The 17,601-nt window shown below is 33.9% G+C and overlaps 1 protein-coding gene across 2 annotated transcripts in view; it reads right to left on the bottom strand.

The window, feature by feature from the left end:
• The window catches only part of KLHL1 (kelch like family member 1), a 360,434-nt gene that overhangs the window by 233,196 nt on the left and 109,637 nt on the right, over positions 1-17,601 (bottom strand). Inside the window, exon 2 of one of the 2 annotated variants that reach the window (XM_047864911.1) lies at positions 5,852-6,034. The exons of the other annotated variant lie outside the window; for it this stretch is intronic. Coding sequence (XP_047720867.1) covers positions 5,852-6,034 — 183 coding nt within the window. The remainder of the gene's footprint in view (positions 1-5,851; positions 6,035-17,601) is intronic. 2 annotated transcript variants of the gene reach the window in all.

Below are 17,601 nucleotides of genomic sequence, written 5' to 3' on the forward strand. Positions count from 1 at the left end.
AAAACATAATATGGTGCTAAACGAAATGCCCAGGGTTTGGGTCTACAGAGCAGGATTCTTTCTGTCTGTCACATATTATCATTTAAGTTTTTATTTACATCTTTATTTGATCATGAATTATTACACACTCATTCTAAAGAGTTCAAAGAATATCTATGTTTATACATTAAAACAATAGCTAGTCCCTTCTTTATCCTGACTACTCGTATTCTCCAGGTATAAGCTTTATTGACAGTATGTTGAATATTTTTCCACACTGTTTCTATGTACATAAAATTATATCTAATATTATTTACAACTTGGAGGATGTTAGCTATTTAAGATTTTCTCACTTATTTCTGGCAAATGCACTTACCCTTAATAATTGCTAGAGGGGGAAAAGACTTTCACAAGCTAAATTATATTTCATTATATACCTGTATATTGTAACAGAGTAGGCCCTGAAAACCCCTTAAATCTCTTACCATTGAAAATTCGACTATCCAATTATTAATATTGATCTGTCGGTCTAATTTTCAGTATCTGACCTCTCTGATTATAGGAAGACTACATAGCAAAAAATTCTATATAATTAGTACTTAGGGATTTATGTTCAGTTTTTTGGTTCATTTGTTGTTAATCAATTATTCTGGGCCATTTTATGAGAAGTTTATATTTATTTTAGAATTCCTCTGAAAACTTAAAGCACAGATGAATTCAGAATTGTGATTATTTTCCATGACAAAAATGTATTAATGTGTCATCTTGAGTGTAATTAACTTTTCAGAGCTAACTTACTTAAATATATGCCTAGTGGGGCACTTGAGTGGCTCAGTCAGTTGAGCATCTGACCCTCAATTTCAGCTCAGGTCATTACCTCATGGTTCATGAGATTGACCACTGCATCAGGCTCTGAGCTGATAGCATGGAGCCTGTTTGGCATTCTCTCTCTGCCTGTCACTCTGACCCTCCTCCACTTGCACACACATGTGCACTCTCTCTCTCAAAATAAATGAATACATTTTCAAAATAAATACATAAAAATATGCTGGGCAATAACCTAACATACCTATATAAACATGGCATTTCACAATACATTCATAGTTGTGACTTATATCAGGTTAAAAACATATATACAATATAACCAATACAAAAACAAAGGGTTTTATGGAGAGCTCTTTAATGGCCATAATCTGTTAATTTAAATAGGGATTAATATGAAAGTTTTGAATGATGAGATAATAAAGTGAAATTAAATATATATGACTTTATGAATGGATATTTAGTGAGTACTTATCACACTAAATTTCAATGTCTTTCCTAAAGGAGCAGTAGACCTTACTGAAAGTTATTTCTTTTTTCATTATTTGAAATTATTATAATAGTCCCTTGTTCCAGTGATAATGATCATATCATCATATATATTTTGCCTAAAGGCAATATTCATCTGTACTAATCAAAATATAACAAAATAACTTCAAAGTCCATTCCTTCGTTACTATTTCTAAGATGATTATTTGTTTAAAGCAAAGAGCTAATCACTCATTCATTACTATCATTTCACTGTGCAAAAGTATAAGTAAAGAGGGGCATTGTATCAGCAATTACTAAAAACAGCACTTGCCTTTTTTCAGGTGCCTTATAAATATTTCCCCACATATTTGTTAATGTATGTTTAACTTAGAATCATAACTATGCAAATTACTTGTAAAATAACAGTGCTAAAATTTTAAGCCATGGTGTAAAGAAAATATAAATTCTTATTTGCATCAATTTAGGATATAGAATTAGATTAAATTTTTTCTTGTCACATTTAAGGGAAATATAGATGACCAACAATAATATACTTGTTTTAATATCTGCTAACTATATAAAATATTTTAAATGTTCAGAGTAATATGTATAAAAATAATACATTACTCAAATGTTTTAGAATATCTGAAATTAGAAACAATATTATTTCTGGGACATTTGGGTGGCTCAGTTGGTTAAGTGTCCAACTTCAGCTCAAGTCATGATCTCACAGTTTGTGAGTTTGAGCCCCGTGTTGGACTCTGTGCTGATGGCTCAGAGCCTGGTGCCTGCTTCAGCTTCTGTGTGTGTGTCTCTCTCTGCCCCTCCCCTGCTTGCACTCTGTCTCTCTCTGTCTCAAACATAAATACACAGAAGGGGTGCTTGGGTGGCTCAGTCGGTTAAGCATCCAACTTCAGCTCAGGTCATGATCTCACAGTTTGTGAGTTCTAGCCCAGCATCGGGCTCTGTGCTGACAGCTCAGAGCCTGGAGCCTGCTTTGGCTTCTGTGTCTCTCTCTCTCTGCCAAAACCCTGCTCACACTCTTTCTGTCTCTCTCTCTCAAAAATAAACATTAAAACAAATTAAAAAATAAATAAAGATTAAAACAATTTAAAAAAGAAATGACATTATTTCTTAATCATCTGGATTATTATAAAATAACTTGCATAATTAAATTATTTATAAAATAATATTAACAATCTAGATTTAAAAAGTAACAAAGAGGGGCTCCTGGGTGGTTCAGTCAGTTGAACATCTGACTTGATTTCCACTCAGGTCATGATTTCATGGTTAGTGAGTTTGAGACCCTCATCAGGCTCTTTGCTGTCAGCACTGAGACTGCTTTGGACCTTCTATTCCCCTCTTTCTCTGATCCTCCTCCACTCATGCTCTCTCTGTGAAAAATAAATATTTATAAAAAAAGTAACAAAGAAAAGAATGTAAAATATAATTAATATGGGAGGATTGCTGAGTATATTGGTTACAAATGCTTCAAATGAGAAATCTTAAATTACTACAAATAAAAGTCTTAAAATATGACTGTAAATTATGTGAAACATTGCTCTTTTTTTTTTTTTTTTTTTTTTTTTTTTATTTATTTTGGGACAGAGAGAGACAGAGCATGAACGGGGGAGGGGCAGAGAAAGAGGGAGACACAGAATCGGAAACAGGCTCCAGGCTCCGAGCCATCAGCCCAGAGCCTGACGCGGGGCTTGAACTCACGGACCGCAAGATCGTGACCTGGCTGAAGTCGGACGCTTAACCGACTGCGCCACCCAGGCGCCCCAGAAACATTGCTCTTTTTAAAAAAATTAATGACCATTTGTTGTGCTGATATACTTTTGAGTTGATTGAATCTCTCTCTCTACACGCGCACACACACACACACACACACACACACACACATATATATGTGTGTGTGTGTGTGTGTGTGTGTGTGTGTGTGTGTATATATATGTAATTATTTAACCAATTTGTAAGTTAAATGAAGTAAACTTAGTTACATTCTCAAAGAAGAATATCTCTTACATTGAAATTTTTATCCAGATGTTAGTTCCGGATAATTAGCATATTTGCCACACATATTACAATATTGAATATCTCAATAATAATGACTATTTGTTAATTGTTTTTTTGTCAAATATAATGCAATTTCATAGAAATATTTGAAAATGCGTGTGAATATTATATAATTAGAATTGTCTCTATAGTTAGATGATCGATTGAAAACTACAGTAGTTATTCAATGTTAAATGTTCCCTCCTATGCATTTCTAAGTGTATCAAATTCAATGTTCACATTTTAATATTGCTATCATAGTAGAAATATACCCTCATTCTTCAGGAATGTTTTTGATTGTCAGCACTTAGATGTATATATATTTCTAGGTAGTAAAATTTAAGTTAAAAAATATAGAAAATAGGAATACATTAAAAATATTTTTTATATGTTGATAACATCTTCTTTCTACTAATCAATTAGTGTTAATAATTAAACAACATATATCAAGGTAATCTAAGATTATTTGCCTATATATTCAAGTATTTAAAATAATAAAATAATAAGAATCCAAACTAAATTTAATTCTTTTCTCAATTAAAATTTCACATTAAAAAATTGAAAAAGTACAAAATTGACCTCAAATTTAATGAATTTTCATAAGTAAACTGATAGGAAATTAATATGGCACAAAGTAATTGGATGTTTAGTTCATGTAACTTGAAATTATTAATAATAAATATATAAGGAATGTTTAAAAATATATTAGCTTTCAAATATATTGGACATTAAGAATAATATTAGTATGTCATACATTAAAAAATAATAATAAATGTAAAATAAAGATGTCATCATGAAGTATTTTGAATTTCTTAGTTGAAACAAATAATGTATACCCAATATAACCTGACCTTTTATTTTTTATTTCTATTTATTTATATTTTTAAAGTAGGATTCATGCACAGCTTGGAGCCCAACACAGGGCTTGAATTCATGACCCTGAGAACAAGACCAGAGCTGAGACCTAGAGTCAGTTGCTTAACCAACTGAGCAACTGAGGCACCCTAACGCCTGACCTGATTTCCTTTTAGTTTTGTCAGAAAAGTACATTTCATTTCAGATTTTAGGTACATTCTCCTATGTTAAAATGGATCTCCACTTAGTGTGATTATGTGAAACATAAAATGGAGTATTTATCAACCTTAGTTAGAAGAAGTTTTCTTTTTGAAGTATTTATATTTGCTTTATTTATTATAAAATGTTTACTCTAATGGCATTATAAATCTCCCCCAAAATAAATAAAAAGTAAAAGAAAAATAACTTAAGCTCTCTTAAAAATATGGATCCTCAACTATTATAAATAGATTTAGCTATGATCATTTGACAGAGATTAGTAGGATACATTTATATTATGATTTATAATTCTACAAATTTATCTCAATCCTTCATCTTTTTTTTTTGCATTTGAATCATAGCACTATGAAAGATGACATGTGTTAATAGATGGAATATCAAATTATTCTTGATGTTCTTACTGGAAAATCTAACTTTCATTCACAGTGGGCTTTGACCATCTAATATGAGCCTGACAACATTTAAGAGCATAACAGCCACGTTATGGATAAACACATGAAAACACACAAACACAATACAGTAATCCTTAGTTTGCAAACATAATTCATTCTGGAAACGTGCTTGTAATCCAAAACACTCATATATCAAAGTGAATTTCAAGAACAATTGGCTCAATCATGTGAAGTATCACATACTACCTACATTACAAGACATCTCTTGTTTACTAAGTTAAAATTTATTAGAAATGTTTGCTCATCTTGCAGAACACTTGCAGACCAAGTTACATGCAATCTAAGATTTTACTGTATTTTTATAATAAAATATCCCATATGTCATATATTTTATCATAAAATATCTAGAAATTCATAACAAAATATCAAAGTCAAAATATTTCTTTTTTTTAAATTTTTTTTTCAACGTTTATTTATTTTTGGGACAGAGAGAGACAGAGCATGAACGGGGGAGGGGCAGAGAGAGAGGGAGACACAGAATCGGAAACAGGCTCCAGGCTCTGAGCCATCAGCCCAGAGCCTGACGCGGGGCTCAAACTCCCGGACCGCGAGATCGTGACCTGGCTGAAGTCGGACGCTTAACCGACTGCGCCACTCAGGAGCCCCCAAAGTCAAAATATTTCAAATTGTATTTGAACCCCTTTCTTTCTTCCATAAATCAGAGACTTGAGAACTTGAGTCCTTTAACACAGGGATCAGCAAACTATGACCCATGGACTAAATCTGGCCTGCTGCCTATTGCACAACCCACAAGCTAGTTACAGGTTTTATATTTTTAAATGGTTGGGGAAAAATCAAAGGATCAATATATTCCACAACATGTGAAAACTAAATGGAATTCAAATCCCTTTGCCCATAAATAAAGATCTATTGGACCACACACACAAAAAAATAGATTCTTACTTCTCTAATCATATAATGTTTTACATCTACATACCAGAGTATCATTTCCAAATATATTAATGCATGTATCCAATTAAGACAGGTTACTATACCTGTGCGCAGGTATCTTTCGGTTCCCAACAATGAGGATAACATCACAGAGTTGCTGTTGTTTCAAATAACTTTCCATTTTTCTGAAGGTTTGCTCAGCATGGTGAACGGCCTGATAGAATTCTTCAGAGCTACTGGAGTCCATATCACTTTGAGGTGTCAGTGAATGGCTAGTTGCTGACAACCTGCAAGTCACATACAAAAAGATGGTGTTTATAAAGTGCTAGGAGTTGACCAAAATGACACACAGAGTTTTAGAATTTTATAAGGAAACCAATGCATCTCTCCTTATGTCCATCATTGTTAATGTAAGTCAGAAAAATCTATTTAGGGTGAAATAATTTGCGCTGGAAGCCATAAATGAATTGTTAATTATCTTTTTTTCTTGTCTTAAAATGATTTAAAAGATAGGTTATCTGTATTTATTAGGACATTAAATTAAAAAACCCAAAAAAGTAACAGAAATAGTCAATTACGAACATGCATGCCTGTTCTAAAATTGATTACTAATAAAATGTTAGTTTAATACATTTGAAAATGAGATAGATTATCTAATTATACTACCCTAAATTACGATTCCTGTGAGGTTATAATACATGTTCCTTTACAGAAGTAGGTGACTTTTATTATGAGAAATTATGACACATGGTTTGTAAAAAAGATTGACAATAAATTTGAAATTAAATTGTTGAGTTTTATATTCCACACCCAACTGATTAAATATATATACAGCATGCAGTAGCTCAACAAGTACTTTGAAATATATATATATATCAAATATATATATATATAATATGTATGTATGCATGCATATACACATGTGCATACACATGTATATATGCATATACACATATGAGTATATTTAATAAACTTTAAATTTTGAAAAAATTAATACTGAATTTTGGCTACTGCATTTATTAATATCATAGACTGTTTCACAATGAAGACATTGAAATACCATGCTCCATATCAAGGAGAAGACTCTATCAAAATGTGAATGGTAGGCCCAGAAGACCCAACCAAGTGTTTGATAACAATAATAATGAAATATCTTATTTCAAAATAGAAAATAACATGGGGGAATTATGTTTCCAATTACAGGGGAATAACTTGTAGTTGACTAAACCCCTCACCAAGAACACCAGAAAAAATGTTACATATAATATAAAAATAATTAAATTAATTTAATAATAACTACTAAGGCAACCAGGATCTGATATATCAAGAACTTAGAATAAAGATAAACTCACAGAAGTCAGCTCAAAATTCTACACTGCTTTTTTTTTTCCCTCTAAAGTTATTTACTAATTATAAGCAGCATAGGGTGAGACTCTGAGAAACTCAGCATAATGAAGCAGCCAACAGTATCATGGGGCTTGGAGGAAAGGATGGATATTGGAATTAGGGGCTCCAAAGGTAATCAGAACTTGAGAGATAATTGAAGGGCCACAAAGGAAAGTTTAGGAAAGGCTGTCATTGTGTACCAATTTTCCCCAGAGGTATTTGTGACTCCTAAGCACTGATAGACAAGCAGAAAATGGCTTATAGGACATTGAAATGTTAAATAGAACTTGAAAGATAAAAATTTGGATTCAAGGACCAGCAAGGATGAGGGATGCTGGTAACTACACAGGCTCTCAGTTGGGCCCCCTGAAGGATTGTATCCCAGGAGTCAAGGGTACTGCAAATACAAGAGATAACACAAAGACAGAAATCTAGATTTGAATCAATGAAGCCTCTGAGTGCATTAAGGTGATCCTCTAATCTAAATGTCATAAAATAGTCAAAATAAACCCCTTAAAAAAAGATAACTTGATAGAAACTCTGATATATAATGCTTGACATTAAAGTGAAAAAGTAGGCCTATAAATAAACTAGACCTAGGGAGAAAACAGACAATAGAAACAGGCTCCCAGATGGATCAATATTAGTTATAGATGTGAAAATATCTGTTATTATTATATTTTAATATAAATAAAAAGGTGGATAATTTTAAGAACATTAGGTTATATGAATAAATCAACTGGAAATGTAATAATTTAAGACTTTGGTAGAGGAATTGAACTTGCAGATTGGATGCAGGTGAAGCAATGATAATGTAAAAATAAATAGAAAATATTGAAACTAAATTATTGATATAAAAAGGTAAAAACAGTAGTTTCTGAAACAAATGAAACTTGGTAAGACATTGTAATATTCCCATAATTATAGTTTTAAAAGTAGGGGGAGACATAATAGGGCAAAAGCCATCTGAAGAAATATTGGCCACGAGTTTTCAAAAATGTTAAAGACATCAAGATTCAAGACTCACTATCCATCCACAATAAAACAAAACTGCACATGATGGTAAAACCAATGCAAAGCTAGAAAAAAAAGGAAGAGAGAAAAAAAAAACTTTCTTAAAAAGTTGCCAGAGAATACAAAATGAGAACTTTTCCTCCAACTTGTTTAATGAGGTAAATATAACACGGAAACAAAATTGAAAAGGATGTTACAAGGAACGAAAAATTAATGGTCATTTTCTCTCCTACACAGATTTACAAAAATCTTAAAAATTTTTAAATGTTTATTCATTTTTTAGAGACAGAGACAGACCATGAGCAGGGGTGGGGCAGAGAGACAGGGAGACACAGAATTCGAAGAAGACTCCAGGCACAAAGCCGGATGTGGGGCTCGAACTGACAAACCATGAAATCATGACCTGAGCTAAAGTGGGATGCTCAACTGATTGAGCCACCCAGGCACCCAGATTTACAAAAATCTTAAGCAAAATACTGGTAACTAAATACAAAACTGTATGTAAAAAAGAAATACATAAAAAAGATATATATTGGGGCGCCTGGGTGGCGCAGTCGGTTAAGCGTCCGACTTCAGCCAGGTCACGATCTCGCGGTCCGGGAGTTCGAGCCCCGCGTCTGGCTCTGGGCTGATGGCTCAGAGCCTGGAGCCTGTTTCCGATTCTGTGTCTCCCTCTCTCTCTGCCCCTCCCCCGTTCATGCTCTGTCTCTCTCTGTCCCCAAAATAAATAAACGTTGAAAAAAAAAGATATATATTAAATATATACTGGATAATGCATCACAAGTAAGTTACACTTAATTAAGGAACACATTTTCATCATATAAAATCACTTAATTCATTCATATAGCAAACATATTTAATGGAAACCTTTCCTCATTGAGATTTAAAATGAAATTCATTAGTGCTACCTCTATTCAACATTTTTCTGGAGTGTCTTTCCAATGTAATGTAAGCAAAGAAAAAAAAAGTCCATTAGAGTTAGACAAGGAAAAACTATATAATTAATATTATTTCCAGAAGACATGTTTGTGCACATAGAAAATCCAAAAGAATCTGCAGACAAGTTTACAAATCTAAATCCATTAAAATTATGTGTGTTCTCTGTTATCTACAATATTTGTCTACACAATATGGTTATTTTCACCAGACTTTACCAGTTTTTCCTTACATATTTAAAACTAATAGAAATTTTGCTATACCATATGTTTGCCTTTCACAAGTTTGCAAATTACAACCCCAGAATATGGTCATTTCCTGGAAAATATTTTAGGAATTCAGGCTCAGGCATATGTGGCAAGAACATTCTTCTATACATTAACACATTGAACAGAAAAGTCACAAAATGCCCTTGCAAGAAGGAGTTGTAAATCTAGACCAAACATATCATTATTGGATTTCAGTTTACTATGGAGAATCAAGTCAGGACTATCAGGAGTATGGGCTGCCAAATAGATCAAAACTGACCCACTGAGATCCCGATGTTTCTGGTCTGGTACCAGACTGCGTGAACAGAATCCTAAAGTCAAGATGTTAGAGATGACCCTGCAGAAGGGCTCCAGATTGGCTTAAAGGAGGTTTGTGATAAGGGCTACATTCAGATCCTCATGTAAATTTCCTGCAAGTCAAATAACATACTTATGGCTGAAAGGTTTATACCTCACTAAGATTTTCAGAGCCTGGGAAATGTTAGCAAGGAAAGAATTTAATGTAGCTGATCTTCAAGTCACTCAAGTTGTAGTGGACATGATATTAGAGGAAATAGTGAAAGAAATAGAATAATACCATTTTAGAGTTTGGTGAGACCAAAGAACTGCAAATGAAGTAGGGCACAGAATTTTACAGGATTTTTTTTAAAGTCAAAAAGCTAATTACTGTGAAGGTGGCACCTTCTTTTCCGTAATCTAGGTACTCTAACAAATCTTGACTGTCATACAGATGTGGGCCTTTGCTGAAGAATTTGAAAGTAATTTAAAAGGATAAGTCAAAAGAACAGAGAGCTGGAAACTGACTACAAACTATTTTTTCCGACTTCACCTTCACTCCTCACTTTTTTTTTTCTAAAAGTTCTAAATCTTTGACTTTCTCCACGTTATATTTGAAAACTAGTTATTTTTCTTGGAGGTTGGTAGATCTGTCAAGAAAAATGGTTATGTTGGTTTGACTTGATTTTTCTCCCTATAAAGTCACTGTCACAGTGCTTGCACATTTCCTCATAAATCATTTCCTGATCTCAGGCTTGAATAGAACTCCTTGTCCTTGACCTTTGACTCAGGATTTAAGAAGAAGTTTCCACATCAGAGCATTTAGGATTATTAAACTAAGATTTATTATTTAATCTTCCCATCATATATCCAGCCTTATTAGTTTAACAAATCAGATCTTAAAATTTTATGAAATAGAGATATCTTTATAATGTTTCCTATAAATATAAAGTAAAAATCTGACATTGTATGATTTCTCTTATTGTCTAATTTTTACGTGTTCATCCTAAATAAACTTTATAATCTCTTTCCAATGTGAGAGTCTCTCAGATGTTGTGATTTGACACCGTAACTTTTATCTTTATTGTGGCCCAATAATGTAAAGCTTCAAGTTCCAAGAAATGAAATTTTAAAAGGGCAATATGACTTCTTCCCATCGGAATTTAAACATGCTTCGGAATTCCCCAACCAGTGATATACAAAACAATAAAATGATTACCAAATTTTCTCGATCTCATGAACTCAAGCCACAGCTATTCCTATTTCCTTTCCCAACCATACGTCTGTCCCCAAAGTGTTGTCTGCACTCATTATCCTAATTCCTGACCCTCTGAATACTCCTCAATCCATGGCAATCTAACTTCCCAGTCACCTATATAATGAAACTGCTTTTGCAACAGCACTAGTGTCTTTTCTTATGGCTTTATTTAGCTTTAATTGTCATTTCTTAATTGCTGAGAACTGGCCAATGTGCATTCGTATTTCTATGCTGAACAATTCAGGACTGAACATCACTTACATTTCCTGTACCAAACAATTCTGAAAAAAAAAAAAAGGATATTTTCTTCTTTTTGTGGTAAATAATATTGGGATCCTGTGGAAATAATTTGACTCTCGCACCAGGAAATAGTTACTTCTAGAAGATTTGACTGTGAATTAACTTAAAAAAATAAACGGCTATAAGAACTAACTACTATTCATCTCTTTTCACTTTAAGACTCTCTACTTATGTGCCCATTTAAAGCTATTACACCATAAATTGTGCTCTGTCAGTCAGGCTCCAGCCTTCAGTGTCTCCATGGTTCAAACTACATATGATATATTATAAATGCCTAACGATTGGATATTTTCTCCAACACTTAAAAAAAATTTTTTAACGTTTATTCACTTTTGAGAGAGAGAGACAGAGGGTGAGCAGGGGAGGTTACAGAGAGAGAGAGAGACACAGAATCTGAAGCAGACTCCAGGCTCTGAGCTGTCAGCACAGAGCCCGACGTGGGGCTTGAACCCATGAACTGCAGATTCATGATCTGAGCCCAATCAGATGCTTAACCAACTAAGTCACCCAGGCGCCCCTATTTTCTCCAACTCTTAATACCTATCAGCTCAAGTTCTAATTCTAATCATACTAATTAATTCCAGTTTTCCATACCTGTTTCTTCTATAGCCTTCACACACATTTTGCTCTTTACCTAAAACCTCCATAACATAGTCACATTCTCATGGATAGCTTTACTTTTTCAGAAATTAGTTTAACTATCACTTTTGTTTCAGAAAGGTGTTTTAATCCATATTGTTTGGGGAGTCATGGTTTACCCTGACATGCTAATTATCCAGTATGTTTTAAATATGTCTTTGGCATGTAGAATATTTTAGGAGTTTAATTATTTGTTGAGTAAATGAGTGAAAATATTCTATGAGAAATTGGCCTTGGCCAAATACTGATTTTAATTGCTCATGGTTTTCTTGTATGCTTCATTGAACACAAAAATATACTTTTGGTAAAGTAATATATATCCCCAAATTTGACAGTGTGCCTGGCACACAGAAAGTAGTTAGTAAATGTTTGTGTGAATTCCTATTGTTGAATTTCAAATAGCTTCCAGAACTGAGAAGAAAAAGAATACATAACTACTATAACCCAAATATGAATGCTTTTGTGTTCTCTGATAGTGTTTTTATGCACATTGTGAAAATACTAAAGAATACACTAAGTATACTACAGAAATATTTTTATTTTAATTTTTTAATATTTTAAAATATTTATTTTTAGGACAGAAAGAGACACACACACAGAGTATGACTGGGGGAGGGGCAGAGAGAGAAGGAGACATAGAATCTGAAGCAGGCTCCAGGCTCTGAGCTGTCAGGACAAAGCCCAAGGTGGAGTTTGGACCCACAAACCATGAGATCATGACCTGAGCCAAAGGTGGACACTTAACTGATTGAGCCACCCAGGTGCACTCAGAAAATACTTTTAAAAATCCTTTAAACAGGAGCAGTTGGGTGGCTCAGTTGGTTAAGCATCTGACTTTGGCTCAGGTCATGATGTCGCCATCTGTGAGTTTGAGCCCCACATCAGGCTCTGTGCTGACAGCGCAGAGCCTGGAGCCTGTTTCAGATTCTGTGTCTCCCTCGCTCTCTATCCTTCCCCCATTCACACTCTGTCTCTCAAAAATAAATAAAAACATTAAAAAAAATTTTTGTAAAATCCTTTAAATAGATACAATGAATTTATTTCAAACAAAGGTCCCTAAGACTAGGTCCCAGTGTCATTATATCTTTAATGTCATTATATAAGTGTAGACCTAAATGGCAAATAAATTTGCAACTTTTTTTTTTCTGTAGCAATAAGATAGTTTTTGTTTTGAGGGAATAATCTAAAGAACATTCCCATAATTTCAGATAAAGGAATTACCAATACATAATTCTTGAGCGAGAAACTGAAGACAGTGAAGGATGTTGTTATTTAAGTTATTAAGAAATAAGTATTTGTGTTAGCTATGAAGTTAGTGTATACTACAAGCTTCTGTTCATATTAGCAAAACATTTATTTTAACTTTAAAAATTGTTTCTCATTAAAAGTTTATTATTTGCTTCCTTCTTTACATTGCTTAAATATTTTATATGAAACATATGTCATTTAAACTTTAAAACCATAAAGTTATTATTACAAACCATTATGTAATATTATGTAAATAATATTATGCAAATAATTATGTAATATTATCTAAATAATATCAAAGATCAAAAAGTAACCAAAAATTATCAGACAATAAAATACAATAGTAATGCTTATGTCACCCTGAAAGTCCTACTCCTAAAGTTAATATTTGATTATTTTAAAAAGATAAAGAAAAGAAATGGGAAAAATTTGTAAATAAGTAAATTTAAAGAACCAACTTTGCTTATTACAATAGGAGAGTATGAAGCATCATCATCATATATTGGTATGGCAGAGTAAACCAATGTTAAAAATGAATGTCTGGTTATACAAACACACTAATTTTCAAATCTTTTAATAATCCCCAAGAGAGAGATTTAGAACCAGGAAATATTAGAAGGGATAAAGTTCAAGCACCAGGTGCTACTACTTAGAAACAAGAAAAATGAACATAGTCATTAATGTTGCTTCTGGGTACAATTTCGTCTTATAAGATAATTGGAATTTTAAGTAAGGCTTTTTATCAGAGTATTGAAACACACACAAATGCAAACACACATACACACACACATACACACACACAAACACACACGGATAAGACAGAATAAAGAAAAATGAGCTAGGAAAAAAAAACTGTATATATTCTAGGCTCTATCATTTATTGCATTCTGAATCTCAATTAATGGATCTGTAAAATAGAATATCATTAAAAACCTCCTTGTAGAATACTTGTGGAAAGAAATAAAATATGTATTTGAATCTGTTAAGTATATTTCCAATGAAATACCAGATGTGAAAATGTAACCAATAATATTTGTAAAATAAAAAGGGTACTTTTATGAGGTGTACATCAGTATGCTGCAAATGTTTCTTGAAAAATTACACCTACCTTTAATAATAAATAATCCTATAAACATGAAGGATACTTTGTCATTTTCCTCTTCTAAATTTTAAAGTGTATAATCTATAGATATATCTATTTAACTTAGAAGTATTTTTATTTTTATTTATTTATTTTTAAAAAAAATTTTTTTAACGTTTATTTATTTTTGAGACAGAGAGAGACAGAGCATGAACAGGGGAGGGGCAGAGAGAGAGGGAGACACAGAATCTGAAACAGGCTCCAGGCTCTGAGCTGTCAGCACAGAGCCCGACGCGGGGCTCGAACCCACGGACCGTGAGATCATGACCTGAGCTGAAGTCAGACGCTTAACCAACCAAGCCACCCAGGCGCCCCAACTTAGAAGTATTTTTAAATGTTTGAAATTGCCAAATTGAAATAATTGAAATATTTCCAAGATCTTTAAACTGAAAATAAAGAAAATCGTAATTGAGGGCATGAAAAGAAGAGTTGACAAGTCATATTTAGATGCTGAAAGTTCTCAACAAAACGATGCCAAATCTGGGAAGAAAGACAACTACTAAGAGGGAATGGGAAATGCTACAAAATCTGAAAGTGTTTCTAACATGAAATGCAGTTGCGAATTGATTAACTGAAAATGATTAATCAAAACAAGTTCTGTACTGAGAAGATATACCACACAACAAAGGAATTACAATAATGTGCTAACTTGGATAGTAGGTACCTGGGAAGTGCCTATAGGAAAAGATTCAGAAGTTATCAGATTAAGGTTGACCTGGATGAAATAAAATGATGTTTCTCCTCACCCAGGATTCAGAGGAGTGGCTCTAACATCTATTGGGCTAATGGAATCCTAAACTAAAAGGGATCCTAGAATCTGTAATGCCAAGATTTCTCAGTCATATAGAAGAAGAAATAAAAATACTTATGTATATGGGAATGATACAGCAGATCTATCATAGCCAAAATATGAAAGAGTAGAGATGCTATTACATCCCAACTTAATTCATTCATTTGGTAGGTACAAATTCCAGATGGATCTTGAATAATGACCAGATTATCACAAACATAAGCAAGTAGTGATGATAATTATAGCTGATATTCTAGATGTTGATATTTTTACAGAGAAAAATCAACACAGCCCTGGCACTTAGTATTCAGCTATCAACCTGGCAGAACACTTTTTTCTCAATCAACAGTATTAAGGAAATCAGAACTTGTTTACCTTCTTCTAACAGGAGCATCAGCATCATTTCAATGGCTTGCCACAGAGAAAGGGCAACTCTTTACAGTGTGCAAGAGCTTTGATCACCTTGATATCCCATAAAACATCACATATTTCCATGATACCTGTGACATTATGATCACTGGATCTGACGGGGAGGAAATAGCAGGTGTGCTAGATGTCTTCCTTGCCAGAGAGTAAGAGAAAAATCTTGCAAAATTTAAAAGGCCTATCACACTGTTGAAAATTCTAGGGGTATAGCAGTTTGACCATGTTAAGAAATTACTCATAAAGTGAAAGACCTTAAATGGTATACCATGTGTCACTGCCACTATGAAAAAGGCATAAGTTTTGATTGTCTTTTTGTTGGAGACATAACATACAAAATTGAGGTGTTCTATAACTACGAGTTTGCCAGTAAACTCCCAAGTCTATCAGCTCTGACAGAGGCCCAGAGAAAGGCCTCTGCTGCAGGTTTGAGCTGTGGAACAAGCAGTTCTATGCCTGGGGCCTTATAATCCGGAAGACTAGATATGAGTAGAGGGTCTGTAACTTCTAGAAATGCTGAAGGTACCTTGTGGCCAGACCGGTAAGAGAATTATAGCTCAGCAAGACTTTGGGAACAAAATCATAGTTCTTCCAATAAACATTCTCAATCTGAGAATCATCTCCTCGCTTACCACTGGGTCATAGAAGAGAATGAATGCTAGCCAGGAGGCAACTGTTAACTAACCAACCCATTACAATTTTCGAAATCATTAAGAAGAATGTGTGTATTAGCATTCCATCAAATTAGAAATGATACATATGAGAATGGGCTCTAGCAGGTCCAGAAGTAAACTGCATGAATATGTGGCTAGACTTCCTAATACGTATTTCTGCTCTAGTAACACTTCAACCAGTACCTAGGGCCTTCTATTAGTTTTCTATTGATAGTAACTAATGATCACAAAAGTGTCAGCTTTAAACAACCCATTAGGAATGTGTGTCAAGAGTCAAGACATGGTTTGAATCCTCTGATCAGGGTCTCAGAAGGCTGCAGTAAAAGGTATTGGCCAGGATACACTATCATCTGTAGGCTCAACTGGGAAAGAATCTACATTTAAATTCACTCAGGGTATTGGCAAAATTCATTTCCTTGTGTCTGTAGAACTGAGGACTGTGCTTCTTGCTGACTTTCATCGAGATGATGCCCTCAGCTCCTAGAGGTCATCTTCAGGTCTTGAAGGAAACTATCAACTCTTAAAGGCCACCCACAATTTCTATAGGTCATCTATAGTTCTTTCCACACAGGCCTCCTCACTATGGATGCTTTCTTCATGAAGTCAGCACAGAGGATCTCTAGAGAGAATCTAAATGCAAGATAGCATTTTATATAATATGACATAACCACAAGAGCAATACTGCATAATTTTTTCTACACTCTATTGGTTAGAACCAAGTCACAGACCCTTCTCATACTCAGAGGGAGTCATACAAAGCTTCAGTTACAAGAAAGCAGGGATCACTGAGGGTCATCTTTGTGTGTGCCACAGATCTCATGGGGAGGGGCCTATGACCCATTCAGAAAAGCTGAAATCATAGATCTGCTTTATAGATCCTGAAACAAGTGGCCTTTAAAACAAATTATTACTTTGATAATACATGAAATTCTTGCTTACAATTACAAAATTTTTTTTTTTTATGAAATTTATTGACAAATTGGTTTCCATACAACACCCAGTGCTCATCCCAAAAGGTGCCCTCCTCAATACCCATCACCCACCCTCTCCTCCCTCCTACCCCCCATCAACCCTCAGTTTGTTCTCAGTTTTTAACAGTCTCTTATGTTTTGGCTCTCTCCCATTCTAACCTCTTTTTTTTTTTTTTCCTTCCCCTCCCCCATGGGTTCCCGTTAAGTTTCTCAGGATCCACATAAGAGTGAAACCATATGGTATCTGTCTTTCTCTGTATGGCTTATTTCACTTAGCATCACACTCTCCAGTTCCATCCACGTTGCTACAAAAGGCCATATTTCATTTTTTCTCATTGCCACGTAATATTCCATTGTGTATATAAACCACAATTTCTTTATCCATTCATCAGTTGATGGACATTTAGGCTCTTTCCATAATTTGGCTATTGTTGAGAGTGCTGCTATGAACATTGGGGTACAAGTGGCCCTATGCATCAGTACTCCTGTATCCCTTGGGTAAATTCCTAGCAGTGCTATTGCTGGGTCA

The sequence above is a fragment of the Prionailurus viverrinus genome, chromosome A1, assembly GCF_022837055.1.
Source record: "Prionailurus viverrinus isolate Anna chromosome A1, UM_Priviv_1.0, whole genome shotgun sequence".
Lineage (NCBI taxonomy): Eukaryota > Metazoa > Chordata > Mammalia > Carnivora > Felidae > Prionailurus > Prionailurus viverrinus.